The sequence below is a fragment of the Doryrhamphus excisus genome, linkage group LG13 (genome assembly GCF_037039965.1).
Source record: "Doryrhamphus excisus strain RoL-2023G ecotype Guam linkage group LG13, RoL_Dexc_Guam_v1.1, whole genome shotgun sequence".
NCBI classification, from domain to species: Eukaryota; Metazoa; Chordata; class Actinopteri; order Syngnathiformes; family Syngnathidae; genus Doryrhamphus; species Doryrhamphus excisus.
In genome coordinates this window covers 16,307,240-16,334,352 of record NC_136369.1, presented here as the reverse complement: position 1 = coordinate 16,334,352, position 27,113 = coordinate 16,307,240, and the positions used below count along the sequence as shown (strand labels likewise).

Sequence of the window (27,113 nt, the reverse complement as noted above, 5' to 3'; positions counted from 1 at the left end):
AATTGAAGTACTAAGTGCGGCTGCGATTAGTAATACAAAGTATTATTGTAGTATCAGCATGTGTGTTGAGATAGTGCAGGTGTACCTAATGTTGCGTCTTTAAAGAGTTAAACAGTAACGAGAACGGGACCCCCATTTGCTGGAAGTCCACTGTCTGGGAGCGCATGCATGTGCGCGCGCGCGCGCGTGTTTGTGGAGCAAGCAGGCAGACCCACCAGCACTCTTTTTGCACATTGGGCTCGCAACATGGCGTTGACTCGCCGAGGGACACGACGGATCTTCCACCCGCGTTGTTATTGTTGTTGTTGTTGGGACTACTAGTTGGCGTGGGAGTGGAGGCGCTTCGGAGGTGCTGGGGTGGGAAGCGACCCTTTTATTTTTTCTGGAAAAGGGGGACACTCACAATGAAAACACCAGCGAGAAGACAATAGCGGACTGACCAGGAGAAAAGCCAATGGATTGCATGTGGCTGTGACGGTATAGCGGAGTGTGTGTGTGTGTGTGTGTGTGCGTGTATGTGGACGAGAAGACCCACGCTGGTGAAACCCCCCCAAAAAACGCTGTACATGGCGGTGGAGAGCACCACTTGGATCATCTGTGTGCTTTTGCTCTTTTGTGGTTCATCCAAGCAAGGTAAAGACCAAAAAAAAGATGTGATTTAAATCTGATTTTTATTCCGATGAGCTTCTCTGCACCTTGCGCTGCATAATATGTATTGTGTGTCCCGGTGCAGGACGCTTTTTTTTTTAAAAAAAAGAGTTTCTGCACACATTTGCCTGCAAACGAGCAAACGAATTGTGCCACAAAGGCAGTAATTTGGGCTCACAACCAAGCTGGCGTTGAACTTTGTATGGGATCGTGTTTAATGAAGTAAGCGGGGCGGCATAAAAGGGCTTGGGTACAATAGCTTGTTACGAGAGTTTTAACACTTGACTTTTTTTTACAGCTTGGGAACACAATGTATGACTTTAGAAGGCTTTATTTTTCGATGACAGAACGTCAAAGTGAGCGTTTGGAGAGATTGCTTTAGCGAGCGTTTCACATCGAAAACAAGAGGTTTCCGCCACTTCCTGGATGCTAATGCTAAAAACAAAGCAACATTTGTTTTTAATCTGTTCAAAAAATACATTTGTGTTAGCACTCTATAAAATTAAGTTAAATCTAATCATTTGTGAAGATCGTACAACCAGTTTGCTAAGAAAAAACTGTCTAAATTGGTAAGAAAGTGCCTTAAAAGTTCAGTGTGTGCACTTTAGCATTAGCATTAGCATTAGGTAGGCTACATACAGGAAATACTATAGTATTCAAATGCGTTTTTTTTTAACTGTTAGGGTCACCATACTTCCAGCTATACTGGTGAGCGACGTGTTTACATTAAGATTAAGATTAAGATAAGCCTTTATTCGTCCCTCAGTGGGGAAATTTGTAGATTACAGTAGATTTTTTTTAGCTGTTTTGCTAATAGTGGACCTTGCTAGTATTGGAGATAAATGTATATGTCAGTGTAAATGAATGTAAATGAATGTAAATTTACTTTTACTTTGTTTACTCTGGCACAAAAGACTTCCCGTGGTGCTGCTTTATTTCTTATATATACAACTACCATATATTATTTTATAGATATGTCAAGTAGCTCCGGGAATGTATAGCATACTGATTAACATCCTGTCTTCTCATTGGTCGATCAATGAAAGTCACGCTGATTGGTTCTCATTCAAATATTTTTCAACTCGCAAGCCAGCATGTGCGCGACGACATGCAGAAACTCAAACTTTGACATGCATGAATTTCGCTTGTCGCTTGGCTGGATGGTGACACGGGAAATTCGCCGTATCGTGCAGGTTCCATTGAAAATGAATGGAGTAGAGCCGATGTTGCATCTCGTGTGTGGCGGCCATAATACGTTTTTGCTTCATTTTTAGTAATTTTGGACAAATATTTGCTATTTTTGCATATTAGAGATGACCGAAGGTTTTATTTTTTTATTGTGTGCCCCCCCCCTCCCCACACAACGTTTCTACAGGGCACCACTTTAAATTATGGCTGTCAAAAATATCAGGTTAACAGCGGTAAATAATTCATTTAATTTATTTAGTGTAATTAATGCATGCGCATCAGGGCTAGTACGCATCTCTGTTATGACGGCAGACGGGAGCACAGTGGAACGCCCCCACACAGAGTCAGATTCTCTTTTATAACTCATTCTGACATGAACGCATCAACAGCAGTACAATTCCAACGCCATATTATGTATGCATGTCCAACTCAAACATGTCTCAAGTCCATTCATCCTAGGACTGATACTTATAATACTTATTCCCATTACAAGAAGGCGAGATCCATTCACGGCCACTCCGAAAATCACAAAAACAGTTTTGTGTGGAAATAAACAGGAAGTGGGTAATCTTATCACTTGCTTCTTAACTCGGAATTCAAATACACAAATTGCTACATTGAAGTATGCTGGAAAATACACTGTAAACCTAGATAAAATGGGAATATTTTAGACACAGTTGCGAGTGGTGATTAATCATGATTAATTCATTTAAAAACAGATTAATCTAATTTGACAGCCCTGCTTTAAATACAACCTATGAAGTATTTTTGAAGTTTTTTTTTCCTTTTTGAGGATATTTTTACCACCCCAACTAAAATTTTGGACCTGATCTGTAATTTTGGGCCACCATAATCCTACCTCCAAACGATTTTTTAAATTAAACATATAAAAAATTAAAAATTAGCACTCAACAATATGGGTTTGTTTTGTTCTTTTGACATTGTGCATACTCCACTCCACCTCCTACATTTAGTTGTGGGGCACAATTTGAATCCTGAAATTTAGATTTTTATTGTTGTTGTTTTTTATTTTGCCCCCACGCCATTGCAACTGATTTGATCTTTGCTTAAATTATATGTTTTTTAGCGGGCTTTGACAATTTGACAGTCACATGCTGAGACAAACCACCTTTCAGAGGCATTACAAAGATAGACTTTGCAGTCTGATTACTCTGCGTCTAATGCACATAAAAGAACACAGCAAAATCAAGGATCGCTGTTGTCCTGGAAAAGGTGCTAATAGTTAGTTACTGTTGAGTTCAGTTATTCAATTGTACTGAGAGAATTCTGCAGCACATTAACATTAAAGCCCAATATAATAATAGGGTAGACTCATGCAGACTGTACACTGAGGGGCATTAATGGGCTTCTTCATTGCAGCGGCGTGGCAAACAAGCTCATTGTTTGTCTCATTCAATAATATGAAGCAGCTTCTTCACTGGCTTTCGTAACCTGTTCACATTGTGTGAGGTGTGTGTTTGAGATTGTACATCTTTTGATGTATGCCTGAATGCTGGACGTTTTGTACGATCCCACCGAGGGCTGACATTGAGAGATGTAGTGGTGGCGGCGACGGATCCTAAGTGGGGGAGTGAGGCAGGTTGCAGAGGAAAAAGTCTGCCCACACAGGTGACGAGTGGGTGAATGAGTGGCCATAAGATTTACATAACAAAGACCTGTTCTAAACATCAGTACAGCTGGTGGTGATCTTGTAAGGTTAGGGCAAATACAAGTAACATGTGAAACCTTAGTTTACAGTATTCTGTAAGTGGCTTAGTCACGATTGCAGGTAGCATTCACACGTTTGGTACAGACCAAATGTAAAATGCACTCCAGCTGTTGTGAGGTTTTAACATAACTCAAATACAAGGAACCTTGGTTCCAGAAGGTCTGATTATTCCGTACTCTTTAACTAAATAGATTCTTTCCCTAAGGAATAATACTGAGAAATGAAGATTAGTCATTAAATCATTGTTGAGAAGTCTGGTAGAAGTCTGGTTCACAATCCTACACATGTGCAAGTATGAATTTTTTAATGACCGGTCCGTTGTGCAACAGGGTCGTCCTTCAACCCTCTCTCATGAAAGGTCTTTGCTAGTGACCTTGCTTTTTGTCGCCCCTAAACACATTTGTAGGACTAACATGACAGGTTTCATCAGTGCATTGGCTGATGGAAGTCTTGAAGCGAGTTATTCATTTCATATGAAGTGTTTTTTTGGAAATCGGAGCAAAACTCAGTAGGATGTTCGCTGGAAAGAAAGCCTAAGATCTCTGTAGCCGACACAATGTCAATACAACATTGTAAGAGTCACACTTTTGAATAGAACGGTCCTTATGAGAAGCTTTGGTTGGTTACAAAGAAAAGCTCAAATTTGATTGAATAACACAGAACTGAGTATATACTGTGTATATATGTTGATTTACTAGTTTTGGATTCTGTATTTTGTGTCTCTTTGGGGTTATTTTATTTTATTACTTTGTTAATTCAGACTTGTCTAGCTTACTGACTACACAGGATGAGAACTAATACAGCAAAGTATGGTGCAGACCTTTCAGTATTGAGATTAATTGATCGTTAATATTAGAGCTGCAACAATTAATCAATGTTTAATGAATCACCCAATTAATCAACTGCTATTTTGGTAATTGATTCATTTTTTGGATTTAAATATGTAAATACCTTCTGATTTCAGCCTCTCAAATGTGAATATTTAAAAAAAATGTTCTTAGTCATCCCATGAAAGCAGACCTATGATATATGCATTGATTAATCGCAGAAATAATCAACTGATTATGCGGTTATTAAAATGATATGTTATTAAAGAAACATAGCTAAGATTAAGGTCAGCCGGGTGGAACTTATTGTTGATTCAGAACTTTGTGCAGCACTGTTAATTCAGTCACTGCAAACTTGCTGTCAAATGAATAAAAACATGACGTAAGCGATGAGAGTTGAACTACCGTACATCAGTGCTTTATTTTGCTTAATACAGGACTGGTATGGAAGCAGACGTTCAGGACATTCAGAGAGAGATGACCTCATCCCATTAAACAATATAAAAGAACTAGCGGTTAATGTATGAAATGATTAATTTCCATTTTTTTCTATAGCAGATCAAGGAAATAGAATCAAACGCACTGTCCTACTTTGTAGTCTACCTATAGACTGGTGGAGACTGAATGGACTCAATGCAGCGAGGTTGACGTGTCAGTATGCCTATTTAGTTGTGAGACTCCACTGCCGTTTAACTCTTCAATGATGGGTTACTTCCTTGTTTATTCCTTTCACAGCTAACTTGGGTGCAATTGGAGGTAGGCTGATGGCTAACATCAATCATTGGGTTTGTATTGGGGAAAAACATGTTTTCTTTTATAGTATTTTCTGCCATTTCATTTTTCGTTTTAGTTAGTTTCTCCAGTCAAGTAATCAAGGAAATCTCCTCCTTGCCGTCAGAATAACCCAGTTTATCAAATCTAAAGGTTGGGCTGTCAGATGAAAAAATGAACACAAGATAGCATGAAGCAGATCCTTTGAAGCCGTATCCTCGCAGGTATTAACAGGATTCAGGAAGTATGTATGTGCGAGATTGATTTGGTCGCATCAATGAGATGGAGCATTGAATAGGTCACTTTGGCCTATTCTGTTATTTATGACTTAGGTCCTGTTACATGTCATTCAGTTATGTGTTGAATTTGGGGGTGTAACAGTACGCGTGGTTGGTACATACCTTGGTATTAAGGTCAAAGTTTGGTTTATTTTCAAAATGGAAAACAGACTGTAAAGCTTCCTGTCCCTCACTTGATGTTTTTAGTGTGGGAAATTGTTACGCAGGCTGTATGATGGTTGAGTGGTTTGCACGCAGGTTTCACAGCTTTTCAATTCCACCCTCGGCCATCTCTGTGTGGAGTTTGCATGTTCTCCCTGTGCATACGTTGGTTTTCTCCGGGTACTCCATTTCCTCGTACATGCTAGGTTAATTGCCGACTCCAAATTGTCCATAGGTATGAATGTGAGTGTGAATGGTTGTTTGTCTATATGTGCCCTGTGATTGGCTGGCGACCAGTCCAGGGTGTACCCTGCCTCTCGCCTGAAGACAGCTGGCACAGCATACCCTATAGAAAATACCCGTATAGAAAATGGATGGGTGGATATATTGTCTTTGTTTACAGTAGGAGGTAGCTATTTGGGACTTGTATTGGGACTATGTATTCTATGTGGGGCTGCACGGCGGATGAGTGGTTAACGTGCAGGCCTCATAGGTAGGAGACCCAATTCCACCCTCGGCCATCCCTGTGTGGGTTTTCTCCGGGTACTCCGGTTTCCTCCCACATTCAAAAACATTCTAGGTTAATTGGCGACTCCAAATTGTCCATAGGTATGAATGTGAGTGTGAATGGTTGTTTGTCTATATGTGCCCTGTGATTGCTGGGATAGGCTCCAACACCCCCTGCAACCCTCATGAGGATAAGCGGTAGAAAATGAATGAATTAATAAAATTGTTACGCCTTTACGCCTACTGAATGTTCCATGCTGAAATACCAAGTTAAGAATGCATGTACCGTTACACACAGTAATTTAAGTGCTCCATCTAATCTACTGTAAACACAGAGGGAGTTCATACAGTAGAAAAGCATTGAGCGCATCCATATGTTACACATCGAAGGAGTAAACAGCTTCAAATCAAAAGCCAAGCTGTGCCGACACGATCAAATGAGCCGAGCGGGGATTGCAGAATAATTGCTTTGTTATGATTCGGTGAGTTCGAGATAGAGGACCGTGAACACGGTGGGTGTCGGTGGATGTGGAGGTTTGTGTAGGAATTTGAGGCCAGCGACTCGGAGGGGCTCGGGGTGATTTTGGGACAGAGATGAATCAGCGGGCGCTGGTGAGGCGAATTAGAGGGCACGGACCACGGCGAGATGCACAAACAAAGAGCTTGTTTTGTCTGTTCTAACGATCACAGGGAAACATGTCCACTTCAGTTACCGCGTCACAGGCACATGAAAAGAAGAAAAGTCCCCAGAGTGGCTTTGTTTCATTAATATCAAATTGACATTCCCTAATTCCAGCAGCGCAACAGTTGCTTTTTCTCCTCTCTCTCTCTCGTCATGTTCTACAAAGAACTTATTCCCTGTTAGCGTTAATCGCAGTTTAATCCTCGGTGCCAGCGTGACTGTTCACATCTCATTAAACAACTTAGGAGTCATCTTCCCAGCAAGGGTTGATTTAGCTGGCGGGATCTTTCTCTGTGTTGTTCAACATAACCCGCACATAAATGAACAGTTGGTCACTGAGCATAGATACTGTATGTCCTGGTTTAATGACAGCTACTTTACATTCCTCTTGTGTCAGCAATCGGCTACTGTCCTCTCCCTGAACCAGTTATCCTGCATGTGTCTGGCTTGAATTAAGAGCGACCCGATGTCTGCCTGAGACCTACTGCTTATCTCGCACCGAGCATGTCTGAAAAGGCATGCTAAGAACTGAATAAATGGTCGGTGAGTTATGGTTAATTAATGGCTAAAAAGACCAAAGACGTTTTTCTTCATTAGCCATGTTTTATTGACTTCATCTTTTTATGTTTGTTAAGAACAGGGGTCTCAAACACGCGGCCCGTGGGCCAAGTGTGGCACGCAGGACACTAGTTTGAGGCCCCCGCCTTGATATAAAAGTTTAATGTTAGTTTGATATGGATGCTGTATGGTATCATGTACCCAGAAAAAAATATTACGTTTGATTAATGTTCATGTTAAAGGTTAAATAACTGTTAATAGTTAACCTCCCTATCCGTGTGGAGGTGGTAAGTTTTTGGCTATTTAAGTTTAAAGGAAATAACTCGAAGGCTACCGTTTAGGTCGCTAGCTCTCTAGTTTGCAAGTTAGCATGTGTCTCAAGACCCTGCAGTTGCACAATATGTTGTAAATAAAAAGAGTATAAATGTGAGTATAGTCGTGTTTTGTCATGTCTACAGGGCTCTAATAATGCTTTGTTAATTTTAATCTGAAAAAAATAATAAGTCTACCCACCAACTATATGTGGTTTCTCAAGTTTTTATTATTTGCCGTTTTATTATTATTATTATATTTATTTATTTATGACTGATTGATTGATTTTCTTTATTCTTGATTTGTTTATTTATTTTTCATCTTATTTTGTGTAGAAAAATAAAAAGTAAGATATTTGAGAACAGTGGAATGTTTTATCAGAGCTTTTCTTGTAGAAAATCGGAACCAAAGCAAAGTTTTTTTTTAATTTTTTGTTTTTAATAAATGCGTTTTTTTTTTTTTTTGGAAAACCTGATGCGGCCCAGTCTCACCCAGACCCGAGCTCCAGTGGCCCCCAAGTAAATTGAGTTTGAGACCCCTGGGTTAAATATTCGGCCCAAACGCTGGGTCAAACTAATTACAATTTTTTCAACTCTACTATATACTCTACAAAGATGCTGTGTCAAATTACCAAATATACCCGATTAATCTGAACACAGTACAGCGATCAAATCATTGCAATAATTAACCGACATTTTTTTATTTTACATTACATTAAAATGGCATTAAATTTGAGATCAGCTGTGTATGTATTCGCTTTTAGTAGACCCTTAATACATTTGTACTTTATATAACAGCTTCCAGCATTTCTGTCTGTTCTATGTGAGATTGGGTCACGGGTCAAACGCGTTACAAGTTAGCCTACAGATACCCTCTGCTGTCTGTAACCCTGGCCTTGTATGTTATGGCGCTCTCGTCAAACTCTCCCAGGGAGGGAGATTCATCAGGCGCCAAAATGGATTCTCAGCATGTTGTTGACAGCAGGATGGCTGTTCTGGCTTGATAACAACTCTTCCTGCTTGATTGCATTTTTATTTATGATACACTGTAGGGAGTGGGGTAAAAAAAAAAAGTCACAATAAGCCAGGATGAGTTAGTTGTGATTGCAGTCGCGGGGCCTTGAATGTCGCGGTATGCGACTCACTCAGATGCGTTTATGTTGTTAAAGTTGACACTGTATACATTAATGAGAGACATTCTGTCTATACAGTGTATGCAGTCCATGCATGTTTGATGACTTTATGTACGGGAGAGTGTCTTTAATTAAGGTGGTTACGGATGGGCTTTTGCCTATATATCCTGAACTCCTGTTTCCATTGCGGTTTTGTATTGAGGCAAATAAGGAAGTGTTGCTGTAGCTTCCCATCATTTTGCCCTTCTTCAGACAGTTTAGTTTGACTCAACAGCGCCTCTGCTGGTTGCAACTAAATATCCATCTTGGCTTAATTGTAGTTGATTGACAATCAATTCAATTTACCGCCTAATTATGATTGTTAGTTGAACGCGTGTAGTAGTTTCAAAAACAATTAATTTTGGCAAATATAGCCAACATAATTTGACCAAAATATTAGAATTTAATTTTAAATAATCAAATTTTTGCATGTGCAAAGTTTTGCAAAAATAATTATGATTGTTAGTTGAACACGTGTAGTAATTTCAAAAACAATTAATTTTGGGAAATATAGCCAACATAATTTGACCAAAATATTAGAATATAATTTAAAAAAAATCTAATTTTTGCATGTGCAAAGTTTTGCAAATATATCCATCTTAGCTTAATCGCAGTCGATTGACAATCGATTCAATTTACCACCTAATTATGATTGTTAGTTGAACACGTCTAATAATTTCAAAAACAATTAATTTAGGCAAATATAGCCAACATAATTTGACCAAAATATTAACATTTAATTTCAAAAAATCAAATTTTTGCATGTGCAAAGTTTTGCAAAAATATCCATCTTGGCTTAATTGCAGTTGATTGACAATCGATTCAATTTACCACCTAATTATGATTGTTAGTTGAACACGTATAGTAATTTCAAAAACAATTATTTTTTTTCAAATATAGCCAACATAATTTGATCAAAATATTAGAATTAAATTTTAAAAAATTGAATTTTTGCATGTGCAAAGTTTTGAAAAAAATATCCATCTTGGCTTAATTGCAGTCGATTGACAATTGATTCAATTTACCACCCAATTATGATTGTTAGTTGAACGCGTGTAGTAATTTAAAAAACAATTAATTTTGGCAAATATAGCCAACATAATTTGACCAAAATATTAGAATTTAATTTAAAAAAAGCTAATTTTTGCATGTGCAAAGTTTTGCAAAAATATCCATCTTGGCTTAATTGACAATCGATTCAATTTACCGCCTAATTATGATTGTTAGTTGAACGTGTGTAGTAATTTCCAAAACAATTAATTTTGGCAAATATAGCCAACATAATTTGACCAAAATATTAGAATTTAATTCAAAAAAATCAAATTTTTGCATATTCAAAGTTTTGCAATGATGCTGAACGTTGCCTACAGAGCAAAAAGTTGACTCAGTTAATTAGCTTGAAGCCAGGCCTCTCTGTTAAGACAGTTTTGGTTAATATAAACAATTTTATCCTTGTCGAGACTCTGCCTTGTTCAATACAGCAGCTCCACCTAGTGTTTAAACTAAGAAGTACAAAAAATTTAAGTGCGTATTGTTTGCGAGTCGTAGTCAATTCCATTTTTTGGAAAAAAACACACATTTAGCAGGCTGATATCAGAGGATATTTACATTTTGAAAAAAACAAAACAAAAACTAAAAAAAAGATTAATTGACAATTCAAATTGTTAGCAAAAAAGCCATGATATGATGACGGTGTGAAAACCATGTTTTCTTGGTCTTGTGAGGCATATTTTTTCCCCAAAACTTTCCCCCTGAACTCCAAGACTGTATTTGAAAACTACTTATTTTCCTTTTTCCTAAAATGCTGTCAAAGTGGTGTTAAGGCCTCTCCACATCACCGCACAGCTGATGTTGTTTGCCCCCCCCCCACCATGCAATGTCTACCTCTGTTCGCTTTCAGCTGAAGGAAGGATTGCATTACAATACGGGGCGCTAAAACTACAAACCATCATCCACTGTATGCTGTTCACATAAAAACACTTATTTTTCCACAATGGTCCAAGGTCAGACGGGGTCAAGTACGGCGTCTTGTTCACACACAGTGTTTGGAATGAATATGACAGGATCACATAATGATTCCTACAGCTCAAGTGACCCTGTGTAATGTCGGGCATGGAAGTGGGAAGAAAGAAGTGGAGTGAGGCAACTATTTATGCCACATGCTGAACAACCGCCATTGGGGGCAAAGTCCAATTACAGTACATGCCTAAAAATCATGGGGATGGTACACGAGGGGGGGGCATTTGGGTCTTTTATTTATGTTGTTTTAAAAACTTGTAGACTTGAGAAAATGTCAGTAAAAGCAACTTTTATTCTTCAGTAGTGCAGGAGAAATAAAAAAAAGCTTTATTATGGCTTAATATAATGATATAAAATAAAATATATTTTATGACATTCATGAAAAAATCATATATTATTATTATATTATATTATTTTCAACGTTTTCCTTGACTAGATCAATTGTACAAAGAATTTAAAAAACGAAGTTAATAAGTTAATAATTCGTATAGGAATTAAAATAATATGAACATACTTTACTTCATTTTTTGAGGAAAACAAAGTAAAGTAAATGAACAAATAGCAAAAAAATAAAAAAAAATTTACTTTTACTTACAATATTTTTAAAAATAAAACAATGGAATGAGAACTAACAGAAATAAGTATATTAAATTGTATATTAAAACGTTTTCCTTGACTAGATCAATTGTACAAGGAATTAAAAAAATTTAATTAAAAATAATTTGCATAGGAATTAAAATAATGTGAACATACTTTACTTCAAAAAAATTAAAAAATATATTTACTCTACTTTTACTCACAACAATATTTTTTAAAAATAAAACAATGACATGAGAACTAAAATAAATAAAAAAAGTATATTGTGGCATAAGAAATTAAAATACATTTTAATTTAATTTCAAAAATTACTTAAAAAAATATATAAATTTCACATTTACTGCAAGCATACCAGCAGAAATTGAGAATTAAAAACACATACATGTTACCAGGTTTAATCTTGAGCTTCTCCACCCATTTTAAGTGTGTTCATCATCAGGTCTGTTGTGTCTACAACAGAGGAGCAGCTGTTCACCTTCCCCTTAAATTTATACATTGTGCATATTAAAGGCGATGTCCCTCTTCGGCTCCAAGCAACACGTTTTTCCACCAACGAAAAAAAAAAAAGGCAGCCAGCAGATGTTAACAGTAGTGATTTAAATGAACAGATTGAACAAGTAAATGTGTATCTTTGTCACAATTCATGTCTCTCGGAGAAGCAACTGCCAATTTGGAGTCATTGTGTTGTTATGATGCATTCAGTGATAGTTAACATCAGTAGCTAAACTTTGCCAAATTGCTGTCATGAGGTTACAACAAAGTAATTCCTTTGGCTTGATGGTGGAATATACGTCTTGGACCGCAGCACATACACACACATGCGGTATCGAACAAAGGCAGACATCACCTTTAAAGCGGTGAATGAATGGCAGTACTGTGAACAAGCTTCCTTCAAGGATAGACTCCTGAATAAGTTGTACAAGGCCCACCAAAAAAATGGAATCAGATGATCAAAATGTGTGTGTGTGCTGGACAGCGGTGCCTGTGAGGAATAGTCCATAACACATTAGTGCCAAATTAGGTATGCTTATAAGTGTGTATGTGTTTACTGAGGAGCGTGTGCCTGCATGCTTTTGTGTAACTGAGGGGTGGGGGGGCGGCAGCTGTGATTTGTAAGTGCATTTTGATCCCATCCCCCGAGAGTCCAAGCTAAATTAGGATGTATATTATTTAAAGGAGCCCTGGGCTGACTTTCAGATGGGATACGTTCATGCAGCGAATATATCATTTTTTTTTTTCGTATTTTTTATGGCGCTCTGCATGTGCATTTTCATGCTGCCTGCCAGAGAGGAAATCTTCAACTCATATGAGGAAGTATTATGGTTGATTTAGTCTACTTACTGTTTTCTATGAATTCTAATGACTTTTTGATATGATTCTTGAATGCTTTTGTTTCTACTTTTGTTGTCAGTTTTTTTTCCCCACCGCACTTGTAACTTATAACTACCCCTCGTATGGTACATACCTGTCACCTGATTATTATTATGACCACAATTATCACGGTTTTGAATATTACTACAATATTTTACATTTTCTGCAAATATCCTTGTACTTTGCATTTAGTCTGCATTGTAATGTGAAAAAAAACAGTAAACACACTATAGCATATTAGCATATGGTTAATATTCATTCATTCATTTTTTACTGCTTATCCTCACGAGGGTCACGGGCTTGCTGGAGCCTATCCCAGCTGTCTTCTATACGGGGATTGTTTAAAGTAGCATTTAGACCTTCTTAACTTATTCAATTCCAGCCATTTTCAAAAGACGATCCCTTCAAGCCATTGTAGATGATTTTAACAGATTTTTCAAGGCACATACTACATTATTGTGTTCTACATCTATACACACATGGAATCTACCAAAAAAAGGTTAGACAGTCATCTGTCATCAGAAAAAAAAGTTTGTTTCTACCTGTTTCTGTTCTTTAGTAATCAACAGCAGAACATAGGTAAGTTTTAGGGAAATATCAGTTCCCGACTACAAAAGGGGGAAATAATTATTCATTCATTCATTCATTTTCTACCGCTTATCCTCACGAGGGTCACGGGCATGCTGGAGCCTGTCCCAGCTGTCTTCGGGTGAGAGGCGGTGTACACTCTGGACTGATCGCCAGCCAATCACAGGGCACATATAGACAACCATTGGAATTTTAGGTCTCCTAGCTGTGAGGCCTTCACGCTAACCACTCGTCCACCGTGCATTCCCATGGTTATATTTGTGTACAATTTTTCCCATTGAATAAAACTATAAAGTGATTGTTTAAAGTAGCATTTAGACCTTCTTAACTCATTCAATCCCAGCCATTTTCAAAAGACAATCCCTTCAGTAGCGGCAATTGTTGACGATTTTAACAGATTTTTCAAGGCACATACATTATTGTGTTCTACATATATACAAACATGGAACCTACCAAAAGAAAGATTAGACTGTCATCTATCATCAGAAAAAAAAGTTTGTTTCTACCTGTTTCCGTTTTTTAGTAATCAACAGTAGAACATAGGTAAGTTTTAGGGAAATATCAGTTCCCGACTACAAAAGGGGGAAATAATTATTTTTGTGAAAAATACATTTGAAGTTGAACTATCACATTGAGAGATATGTTTTGCTTCTGTGCAGTATTAGAGTAGAGTATTAGAGATTTTGACAATGAAGTGGTAATATTATGAGATGTATGTTTTTTATTATTGTGAATCATTTATCACAAATTGTATCGTATCGTGAGGTACCCTGAGATTCGCAATTATAATTACTACGTAAGGTGTTTTAGTATTTGGACTTGGATGTTAGACTGCTCTACTGTTGAACAAGTGTGTTATTTGAAGTATGAATCACCTTCAAATGTAGTATGCTGCTTTTCACTTCCAAACAAATACCCTTACAGTTAATCCTCCATGTAGGTGGGCTGGTCAACAACACTTGTCTCTAGGTGGTCTTACTCATGTTCTTATTTTTAAGTCCCCGCTTCCTTCCAACTGACGTGCCTCTCATACTTAGTTCAGCCGAGGTTGCCTTTACGTGCTTCTCATGCACTTTCTGTGAGGTCACACTGTATGAATGCATCACGTGGCATCACATTGGAAACGCTCCGTTATTCTGATCCGGTACATCTCGTCTCCTCCTGTGGTGTCAGGGATCTCAACCTCAGCAGGGCTTCCTTAATAGATTGGGAGAGTGGAAAAAAGGCTTAGCGTGTTTCCAAGAAATGTTGTGTTTTCTAACCGGAGGATGGCTTTGCATGTGTGCCTATTTGTGGCTCGGAATCGCACATCATTTTAACCTACTGGTTCTTTGTGTCATTTCAGTCAGTGTCATCAGTATCTATGAATAAATACACCTTCTATTGATATGGTGATCTGGAAACCTCGTGGATACACACATTAATGTCAACACATTTCAGATTGGCTGACTTAAGTTGGTATAGGCGGTTGTCGAACTAGCTTATGTCATTGGGATATGTTTTTTTGTGTCAAGTATTGACCCTTGAGAAATAGCTTATTGGAATGTGCGGAGTGTATTCACTTTGTGAGATGTATGGCGACTTTTCAGGGCATTCAGTTCATCAGTGAACTGATCAGGTAGTCCTATCGACTCTGACTGGGTTGTTGTTCCACCCGGTCTTCAGTCTTGAGCATGAACTGATGAATCCTGCTCGGATGAGAGTTGAAAAGTCTCTTAGACCAGTGTTTTTCAACCTTTTTTGAGCCACGGCACTTTTTTTACATTGGAAAAATCTTGTGGCACATCACTAACCAAAAATGTTACAAAATGTCACCATGACCTCACACGTGCATCAAAAAGTCTATCCAAGGAACAAGGTAGGTGTTGCCACACGGACCAATATTACATTGCTCTGCTAGTCTTTACACCACAGACACTCGACAGTAGCCACATTTACATTACGAGTTTTCTCTTTCCAAATGACCTTTTGGGAAACAATGGTATCCACGGAAAGGAATATTCCAATCTCTTGTCTACATGCATCGTGAAAATCAAACAGAATAGTCAATGGGTAATGTGCGGTAAAACGTAAACATCAACATCACGTGACACCGGCTTCCCCCGAGTTTCACTTGTTCACTTGTTGGAATAACTCCGTATTGCCAGTTTTTCGTCTGTCCAGTCTTGAAATTTAGTTTGAAACAAAAACAAACTTTGCTTAGCAGTCCAATGCCGATTGCTGGCCTCCATTTTTAAAACTGAAGAACGTCTGGATCTGCGTGTTACGTCATATCTGAGCATGCGCTGAAAGAACGCACCCGGGATAAATTCAATCTTGCTAATATTTTATAATTAAACTCGGGACATGTTTTATATAGATATATATTTTCTTTTTTAATAAAACTGGACTCGTGAATGGTGTATGGAAGGGTTTAGATTCTGTTCCACAGATGGCGCTAATGCACACGAAAGCTGTTTGCCAACCGCCAATAAACAACAGAAGAAGAAAAACACCATGAAGAAGAACGTAGTCTGACAACTTTCCGTTTGAGCGGGTACAAGATACCTGAATCGGATTGGGGAAAGGAATATTCCATCCCTGTTCAATTCTTTCCGTTTGAGCAGAAATACCAAATGCAATTGGAATATTTGGGTCCATATATTCATGACCTTTGACATAATATTTGCAAATGATGATTAATCAATGTCATTGCTATAAAAAGTCATATTGGATAATTCCTCATGGCACACCTGACGGTTTCTCAAGGTACACTAGTGTGCCGCGGCACAGTGGTTGAAAACCACGGTCTTACAGAACTGATGAATGCCGTGGGAATATTCACAGGCAAACGCCTTCCACTGTAGCTGCCCTATGACTTGATGATGACCAGCCCAAAGTCAGCTGGGACAGGCTCCAACCATCACCCATAATGAGGACAAGTGGTATAGAAATTAATGGAAAGTGTTTTAGGTTGAAATCTTAATGTATTTAATTGCTGGTTATTATCGGCAATCTTACAGCAATTTATACTACATTTTAGCATATTAGGGATAAGAGGTGGGCCATTATCTATTTATTGTTGTGGTCTGCACTACTGTTGAGTATTTTGCTGTGCCTCTGGCCTGGAGATCAGCAGCCAAAAACTATAATTACTTTTATGTGGTATTGTTTCCCTTCCGAGGGTTACTGTACCCTTCACTCTATTTTAGGGTAGGACTCAACTGCGCAGTGAACCAGTAGACTCCAATGAAAACCACCACTGGGAAAATTCAAAATATTTTGGTACTTTTCCTAACTACTCGTGTGTACTATAAAGTTGCACTAAGACAAAGAAAGTTCACACTCGCCCACTTGAAATAATCCGTTTCAATGACTCCGGTTGGTCCACCTACAATCAAAGTCGGCAGCAATAGAAAGGACATGAAAACAGGTCTTTTGACTGAATGAGTGCTTCAAGGCCACTACTTCCCACACAGATGCACACGCATACAGCGGACAAGTATGACTAAAAAAAAAGCATCATAGAAAACAGTAAAAGCTCATATAGTGTAAAATGATGGTTATCTTCTTAAATACATAATGACGTGATACATAATTTGCCATGAGTGCACTAATGCATGCTCGGAGAGGCAGAAACCAAACAAAAAGTACTATACCACAATATGTTATTTTCCTTCCAAGGAGCCATTGAAAGCATAGGTTTTGACAAGATCGACTTGATTAAGGGGCCTTGAAAAGAAGTTGTGCTATGTGAGGATTTTTTCGATATACAATTGTAGTCCAATAAAGTCTTATGGACTACTGAACAAGACGATGGATCCTGCAAGTACTTTAACTGGAACCAATCAGAGATTATTACAATTTAAATGATTGAAAATTCAACCATTACAGCAGAATTCCGTCTCCTTGTTATCATCAGTACTCGATCAGTAGTCTTTAGATATATTTTTTTGTTGCAGGCAATAGAGAGTTACAAGAATCAAGCCGAGAACACTCTTAATTTGCCTGGCTGACTGGCGATCAGTCCATGGTATGTATCGCCTTATGGACATCGGTGTCGCTGAACAGGAAGGATCGACTTCATACTTGTGTTTGCTCCCTTCCCGATTTCTTATTTTTACTTTTATATTATAAAGCTCGGGCGCCACGGCAGTCTAGTGGTTAGCGCACAGACCTCACAGCTAGGAGACCAGGGTTCAATTCCACCCTCGCCTATCTCTGTGTGGAGTTGCATGTTCTCCCCGTGCATGCGTGGGTTTTCTCCGGGTACTCCGGTTTCCTCCCACATTCCAAAAACATGCTAGGTTAATTGGCGACTCCAAATTGTCCATAGGTATGAATGTGAGTGTGAATGGTTGTTTGTCTATATGTGCCCTGTGCTGGCGACCAGTCCAGGGTGTACCCGGCCTCTCGCCCAAAGACAGCTCGCGACCCTTGTGAGGAAAAGCGGTAGAAAATGAATGAATGAATGAATTATAAAGCTCTGGGACTCCAGCTAACCACAGAAAGAGCCATATCCACAATTGACGCAACATGGAGCAGTGGTAAACCTTCTGAAAATTGAGTGACGACAAATCTAAGAGGTCATAAAAGACCCCACAACAACATCCAAAGAACCGCAGGCCTCACTTGTGTCAGTTAGGGTTAGTGTTCATGAGTCCACCTTAAGAAAGACACTGGAGGCTTAAGGCTTTGTCTCAATTTTTGCAGAAAAATCTCGGATCGTCTTTGACCTTTGGGAAAATACTCTGACAAATGGAACCTACCAAAGACTCCTGAATGAGAGCATGCCATCTGTTGGTCACCTCAAACTGAAACCAACTTTGGTTCTGCAGAAGGACAATGAGCCAAAACATGCCAGCAAGAACAAAAAAATGAAGACTTTGGAGTGGTCTCGTCAATGTCCTGATCTGATACTGTGCTGACCTTAAAAATGTGCTTCATACTGGAAAACCTCCAACTTCTTTCACTCCAACCAGTGGCCCAACCACTTATTAGGTTTAGCCAATGTAATGGTTGACACAGCGTTAATGACCATCTCTACTTGCCATTGATTACCCTGACATTCATGCACATATACAGTACCTCTGCAAGGAATGACATTTCTGGAGGATTACGTCACTTAAAATAGCATCGGCAGGACTGAAATGAAGTAATTCCTTATTTGTAGAGGCTGGATGAGGAGGTCATGTGTACGTACAGTGGATATTGGCTCGTGAATCATAATAGTGGAAATGTCACTGAGGCATCCTGATGCTTGGTGCTTGCAGGGTCTCCCTCAGCGAATGCGATGTGTCACATGGCGGAGTCGTTTGTCATTCTGATTTGGTGTGAGATGCACAGCGGCGTTATTAAGTCCATGCATGTCACCTCGGTGAGCAGCAACAAGGAGGAGAGAAGAGGCATTCTTAAAAACACTACCATATGTTTGTTATTTTTGTGCCTGTACTTCCTATGTACGGTCTCTCACTTAAGTTGTGGCTTTTATGTATTTACAGTAATGGCATTTTCTACAGCATATGCATTCTGTTGCGAGTTGGCACGTTCCGCTGTTAGTTTGTCGTTCACTCATGCAAGTTGCCCTGCTGCTTCTCATGGCCATGCAGAGGCCCCATGCTGTTGGGAGGCCCCGCACACAGGGGGTGCCTGCTCGCTGATTGGTCAGCGCCAGGCAGGGATGAATGAGCACTGTACATAGAGCAGGAGGTATGAAGGAGTGCAACAGTAAACCCCCATCCCCCTACTCTCGTTCTTTAGCTTCCCTTCTATCCGCTGTATGTCCTGGGACTGTTCAATGGGACGCATGGGACAAATGGATTGCAACACAGATTGGACTATAAGATGGTTGCTTAATTTTTTTAAACTATGACTTATTAAGTTCTGTAAGTATGACTTACAGTATATAGTGTATAAAATCAGAAAAAATGGTCTCTATAAATTATGAGCCTAATTTTTCAGTGGATTTTTTAACACTGACCAATAACCATGTGGTTTGATTTATGCACCTGAAACAACCAACACACATACCAAAAAGATCTTACATACCATTTAGGTGGCCTGGACTGACGACCACGGGTGCTGAAACTTCTTCCACTGAGGGCCACTTACTGGAAAATTAAAGATGCAACACATAAATATTCACGCTCTGTACCTCACAATACGATATGATTTGCGATACATGGCTTACGGTAACAATAATATCTCAAAAACAAAAAGACTCTGAGGCCTGGGCCGCCAGTCAGATCTGAGAATTTAATATCTTGTTTGTCGCAGCTCCCAGACATTTAGGGTCTTCACGGGGAGATGACTTGCTGTGTGAGAAGAACATTGAACTTTCGTCATGGGAGGAAACACAGCTGGAACGTCTGCACTCCCTGATAGGGCAGCTGTTCACATTGTTGAGTGAATCACAGGCTTGCTGTGGAGTTTGGGGAAACATTGTGTCCTCTGTTTTTACCCCCCCCAAAAAAAAAAAATATAAAAAATAATAATAATCAGAGGAGAGGTTATCTTTTGATTGCTAACTTTCCGATTGAGCGAGTACAAGATACCTCAATCGGATTGGGGAAAGGAATATTCCACCCTGTGAATCTGATTATATATTCATTCGGATTGGCACTTTTCTTTCGGAATGAGGTGTATACAAAGGTTCATTTCTTTCCGTTTGAGCAAATAAACCGAATGCAATTGGAATATTTGGGTCCATGTATACGTGGCTTATGATGTATTTCTTTGCAAAGAACTTTTATTAAATCTCATTTAGTTGTCCAAGTGAGTGTTCAATGCCTTTTTTGTTGACAAAACGGCTACTTTTTTTTTTACATTCACGGAGCCCTTATACAGTATTTACATGATCTTCTCTTTGTCATGTCCTTCTACTCATCCATACTAAAAGTTACAGTCTGATATCTGTGACTGATGTTTCTCTCCTCTGTAGCCCCAAATATTGATTTCTTCACATGGTGGCTTGCTTTTGACCACAAGCACAGTTAAACGTCCGGGCACTTATTTACAGCATTGTTGTTGATATTGAATTAGAGGTCAGCTGAAACTCCACATAAGCCACAAGTTGAGTGTAAAGGTTTATATATTTCTAAGCTTCCCTCGCTTGTTTTATGTAGCAGTGGAGGTCAGATGGACACATGATTAATATTCTTGGAATTCATAGACTTTATCTCAGAATATTCTGAACTCCTGTTTCCATGCCAGTGTTGCCTGGGGGGGAAAAATAGGTATTCTATTCCCGACTTCCGCTGTTAAAATTGCTCATGGCTAAATGAGGTGTGCATGTGAACCACTCTTTTCTGTAACCTTTTTTTATTAGTCCTTCACATGTGTGGGCTGGTGGGGTGGGGAATGGTTTTGTATGATGGCTCTACTTAAAAGGCTGCCGAAACCTGAGCTTTGGCCCTTCGGGGGTCACGGGGCTGTTCCATAGGCCGTGTTGACAGTGAGGCTGACCCGATGAAATATTCACTTGGCAGCGTCACTCGAAATGAACTGTCCCTCCTCCTCTTTCCGAGACACTTTTTAAAGAACACCGGTGATTCATTAACAAAGACGGACAAGCTCAGCACTTCCACTTAATTTGTGCTGTTTTACAAGCTTCATATCTCACAGTCAAAGCTATTCCTTACAGTCAAATAACAGTGTATCATATTTCTTTATAGAGCAATGATACAAAATATTTGGAAATAAACGTGTATTGTAAGTGTTTTGACTCTTTCGGACCACCATATATATTTTTAAGTACTTCTCTGCCATTGTGATGTGATTACAACCCTATTCTTTGCCACTATGTTACACTGTTACAGTTATCTGTCAACTTAAATAGCGAGTTACATAATTATACCTCCCCAAAAACAACGTGAGATGTTAATGTTTATCATCTTCTAGCAAGTGGAAATATGAGACAATTATCCCATTTCCTGAACTTGAGTCCTTAAAATTCTCCTGGGAGATTCTTATTACCTAACAAGTGAATCACATCAACGCTTTTACTGTAATTGAGAAGAACATTAAGTGACATTTAATATAGTTTACCGCTTAAATACGCACATCTTTTGTGATGAAAAGCGTCACTCTCAGCTTCATCTGTAATACTACTGCATCCTTGGCCGACACTCATAATAGCGGTGCTGCTGTCCTTGAAGCGACGTTTGTTGTGATAGTGAAAACGGTTAATTTATTTTATTTCTTATTTAATTTTGTTTTGTGTTTTTTTTTTTTTTTTTTTAGATTTTAATATAATATCTTATACATATGTTGTGACTTGAGTTGCAGGATTTTCCACAGTAGACTGCATTGGGGACTGCATTTTATTTATTATTTGTTTATTTAGAAATAATGAAGTTACATATGTTCCACTTTCATCATGTTATATTATGCTCACGGTTGTCATAACATCAGAATCTCATACCGGCCTGCAAACTATCTTACTAAGAAGAACATCTTATTAAGACTTCACTAACAACACTAACTTCATCACACATGAACTTAACACTCAAAAGGTGTCAAATATACAAACATGTACCAATATGTTTTAAACATGAAAACAACTCTTAAAATTTGGGCAGAATCCATTGCATCTGAGCAACACATCCCAAAGGTCATAATGTGCTTAAATATGTTCTATCTGACTTGACTAACAACACTAGCTTCATCACACATGAACTTAACACTCAAAAGGTGTCAAATATACAAAGATGTACCAATATGTTTTAAACATGAAAACAACTCTTAAAATTTGGGCAGAATCCATTGCATCTGAGCAACACATCCCAATGGTCATAATGTGCTTAAATATGTTCTATCTGACTTCACTAACAACACTAGCTTCATCACACATGAACTTAACACTCAAAAGGTGTCAAATATACAAAGATGTACCAATATGTTTTAAACATGAAAACAACTCTTAAAATTTGGGCAGAATCCATTGCATCTGAGCAACACATCCCAATGGTCATAATGTGCTTAAATATGTTCTATCTGACTTCACTATAACTTCATCACACATGAACTTAACACTCAAAAGGTGTCAAATATACAAAGATGTACCAATATGTTTTAAACATGAAAACAACTCTTAAAATTTGGGCAGAATCCATTGCATCTGAGCAACACATCCCAATGAGAGAAAATATTCAGTTTTGATATTAGTATTTGAAATTATATGTTGAAAGTGTAAAGGCATACTATAATTGAGGGGGGGGAAATCATCAGTACAGTATGACCTATCATGCATATTATGTTAGAACCTTGTCTCATCGAGCTCAGTTGTGCTATGACAGTGGTTGCGCATGTGTTAATTACGCTAAAAAAATGACACGTCGTTAGCATGTTATTTTTGACAGCCCTAATAAATACATATGTGATATGCCTCATAACGGAAGCATAATCACTAAACTAATTAAGTCATCTGTGAGCCTCGCAACTATTCATTATATGGCATGTCTCTGAAAGTCTATCCTGTCCTTTGCCAGCATCTCCTCTCTTGTCGAGTGTAAATGGCAAAATGAGTACTTCAGGGATCCCTATCTTCTTATGGGACGCCAGCACTTCTCAAGAGGGCATGCGTGCACTTTAATGGCTTCATTAGCACATGTGCTGCATAAACAGTATAAATTGTATGTGTGGCCATAAAATCAGGGCATTTAAAGTTTTCTGTATGTTTAAGAATATCAAGTGTGGGTTTTTTTTTCCTCTCGTAGGTCATCTCAGTCGGTGTATCATATGTAGGTCGAATGCTAGTGTGAAGCTGTTGTTTACACATGACTTCAATTTATATACATCCTACTATCTGCCAAGTTCTCAGTGAGCTGTTTTAATGACTTAATGAGACCTAATTACTGTCATCATGGAGGTGGTGTGCCACTTTGCGTGCACTGAAGTGCTGTAAGAGATTTTATTCACCTTTTACAGGAGGCATCTGTATTTTTTTCCTACAAAATGAGGTGTCTGAATAACTGTGTTAGAGGTGGAATTATATCGTACCAGAGGGCACTCTCGGCTTGTATATGCTACTCTTATCACGTCTGTGCCACTAAAAATTGACAACGTAAATATGAACTTGGTTGCATGGTGATCAAGTGGTTAGCGCGCAGGCTTCACAGCTAGGAGACCCGAGTTCTATTCCACCCTCGGCCATCTCCGTGCATGGGTGGGTTTTCTTCTTATTCTTCTAATAATAATAATGGTGATATGATAATATGTATTGCACATATTCTGCATGTGCATGTTAGGTTAATGAGTGGTTAGCGCAAAGGCCACACTCAGTCGACCATCGGGCATCTCTCTGCTGAGTTTTGTAAACTCATATTGGTACATGTTTGTATATTTCATAATTATACCTTTTGAGTGTTAAGTAGCTAGGAGACCAGGGTTCAATTCCACCCCCGGCCATCTCTGTGTGGAGATGCTTGGGTTTTCTCCGGGTAGTCCGGTTTCCTCCCACATTCCAAAAACATGCTAGGTTAATTGGCGACGCCAAATTGTCCATAGGTATGAATGTGAGTGTGAATGGTTGTTTGACTATATGTGCCCTGTGATTGGCTGGCGACCAGTCCGGGGTGTACCCCGCCTCTCACCTGAAGACAGCTGGGATAGGCTCCAGCACCCCCGCGACCCTCGTGAGGAAAAAGCGGTAGAAAATGAATGAATGAGTGTTAAGTTGGTGTGTAATGAGTTTAGTGTTCTTTGTAAGAACACTAACACATTCCAAAAACATGCTATGTTAATTGGCGATTCCAAATTGTCCATAGGTATGAATGTGAGTGTGAATGGTTGTTTGTCTATATGGGCTTGGCTGGTTGGCTGGCGACCAGCCCAGGATGTACCCCGCCTCTCGCCCGAAGACAGCTGGGATAGGCTCCAGCATCCCCCCACGACCCGCGTGAGGATAAGCGGTAGAAAATGAATGACTGAATATGAACTCATTAAAACAACTGAGAAAGACGGAACACAAATGCACCCAAAAAGAAAATCAAAAGTCAAAGCTCACCTGAAAACGTTGTGTGGATAACCCCCTTAAACCCCTCTCTCATCCACCCTGTTCAGAGCAGCTTGTTTGGATGAGGCTGTCCTCTGTCATGCAAATGTGCCACCAGACAGCAGATGTTTCACCCAGAAAACTACAGGCCAAATTTTTACAAGTAAAGAATGGGACTCACCCTAAAGTTAAAGGTGATGTCATTATGTGTGCTGATTGGTTCATCCAAATATGCTCAATTTTAGGTTTGGACCTGGTTGTGTCTATTCGCTTGTGAGAAAAACAATAGTGAATGTTAGCTCCCACCGAGTCACGGATGGCGATGTCAGAGCGGTCTTAGGCAATCTGCTATTGTGACATTAGCAGCTAACATAAAATTACTTGGTTGGGGCATTCCAGATAGGAACCTTACTAGAATCTGGTTCATCTTCATGGCAAGCTCTAATGTGTAATGTGTAATGTGTGTGTGTGTGTGTGCAGCCTTGCTTTGGATCACCCAGCCTCTTCATCAGAACATGACGGTAGGGGGTCAGGCCTCATTTAATCAAGGGAATACTTCCATCTCCCATTAACTTAATTAATCCAACACAAGAGAGAGTGCCTTAGGACACCAGCGTGGGTGTCTTTGCATGTACTACAGAATGTGTTTGGAAAGTAAATTCACACGTACAGTAGGTTTTTCGGAATGCACTATAGGAGTGATGTTGTATTTTGTAATACAGTCGATATCCTTTGACAAATGCTTATAATTTAATTTGTCTTTAGTCATAATGTGCTTAAATATGTTCTACCTGTCCAAGAATAACATGGCTCAGGTAGTATTGCATTTTTTTAGTGAGTGTTATCAGCATGAAGTGTATCAAGAGATTACCAGTTTTTGTGATATCGATACTTTGTCCCACTTAAATTATAAATGTCGTTGTCCTTTCCCAATCATTGCATAGTAATTGTTCATCATTTACATATCTTTCTTGCCAAGTTATAGTCTCTTCAGTGCAAAATTACACTAAACTTTGATAGAACTGCTTTAATACTCCATGACAACACCCAAATGGGGTTTTATGGTCTTTCCTCTTTAAGGTATACTCTCATCTCCTATAAAATGTGTTCTTCAGTGCCATGCCAATAAAAGGACACTGGATAATGTGGAAACAATATATTTCTATCTGAAGATAAATGAGCAGAAGTGTGGTGCTTTAGGAGATTTGTTTCACCCATGAATAGGCCATCAAATAAAAACACATCATCTAACTACTCGCGGTTACAGCAGCAGATTCATTGATATGGATCAATAAATTAGTAATTTGGATGGAAAAGAGTCGTTTGATTCCTCAAAGTTTGATTTGCATTTGTGCAGATAATGAAACAGATGCCTGTGCATAATGTATGAAGAAAGAGAGAGAGAGAGAGAAAAAAACAAAACAATCAAGCATTAAAAATGGTTGAAAATGCTTAGGCCGGGTGCTGCAGTGGATAAACCCAATGACCTGGTTGTCACACAATCACAGGTTCAAAACCTCATTGGACTTGAGTGGATGAGACATATTTAAAGCCAATTCCAATGCAGTCCATTTTATACCTGTCTTTATACTAAGCCTGCCTCCTTATGGAAACCAATCACGTCGCAGCCTGTCACAGATATTGAGTCTTCAGCTCCTTTTTATCTCCCATGTCTGTCATTAGAACCTTTTATCCCTAAGATCCTCTCCCTTTTTTCTCTCTGCCTGCCGTCTTGTTTTCCACAAAACTAAATTAAGAAGCACTCTCACATTACTTACAGAGAAATAAACCAAGCAACCTGTCAAGGTCAGACACAGTGGTTAAAAAACAGGGAATTATGAAAATGACAGGAATGTTATACAGGAAGATGCATAAAGAACGTTCAAGGGAGCTTGAAGGTCTTAAGTCTGCCCTGGGGGCTTTTTTCAGCCTGCAGCTTGTTTCCTATTGGTCTTTTTATTGTACACGTGGCCTACATTATGCAGGGGACCTATTATGCTTTTTCTACTTTTCTGACCTATGAATGTTGTATTCTACACTGCCAAACCGTCAGATAATGAGATTTGCGCATTTGTAAATGAGCCCTGAAAGAAGTTTTGGATGGCTCTATGCTTTGTTGTACAGAGTTTTTTTCTAACACTTAGTTCTGCTGACGTCAGCTTCCCTACGTGGGCTGCAGAACGTGGAAATCCTTGGAAGTGTGGCCAATCACAGCAGAGTGGGCGTGCCTAAAGGAGGGCCATGGGTGGAGTAAACTAAATAGATTGTTTTGGTTAGAAGCAGGAAGACCATGGAAACACTGCAGAAAGAGGCGCAGAATCTGGAAGATCTAGAAAGCTTTCTGTGCAGGTTATCGTTTGTAGCTACTCTATAGGAGTTAATATAAAGCGGCAAAATGGGATTACAAGGTCCACTTTAAATATATTTAACTGTTTAGAAGCTGGCTGCACGGCCGCTAAGTGGTTAGCACTCAGGCCTCACACATAGGAGACCCGAGTTCAATTCCACCTTCTGGTGGCAGGTGACACAATGCGATTATGTATAATATTATTAATACCGGGCAACACGCTGGAAAAACGTTTAGCGGAGGCCTCACAGCTAGGAGATGCGCGTTCGATTCCCCCCTCGGCCATTTCTGTGTGGAGTTTGCATGTTCTCCCCGTGCATGCGTGGGTTTTCTCCGGGTACTCCGGTTTCCTCCCACATTCCAAAAACATGCTAGGTTAATTGGCA

General features: G+C 39.1%; 1 protein-coding gene across 2 annotated transcripts in view; it reads left to right on the top strand.

The window, feature by feature from the left end:
• Positions 1-223: 223 nt before the first annotated feature.
• Positions 224-27,113, top strand: part of igdcc4 (immunoglobulin superfamily, DCC subclass, member 4) — a 66,411-nt gene continuing 39,521 nt past the window's right edge. For both annotated transcript variants that reach the window (XM_058089164.2, XM_058089163.2), the window contains exon 1: positions 224-633. In XM_058089164.2, the coding sequence (XP_057945147.2) occupies positions 516-633 (118 nt within the window). In that variant the 5' untranslated portion in view covers positions 224-515. The remainder of the gene's footprint in view (positions 634-27,113) is intronic.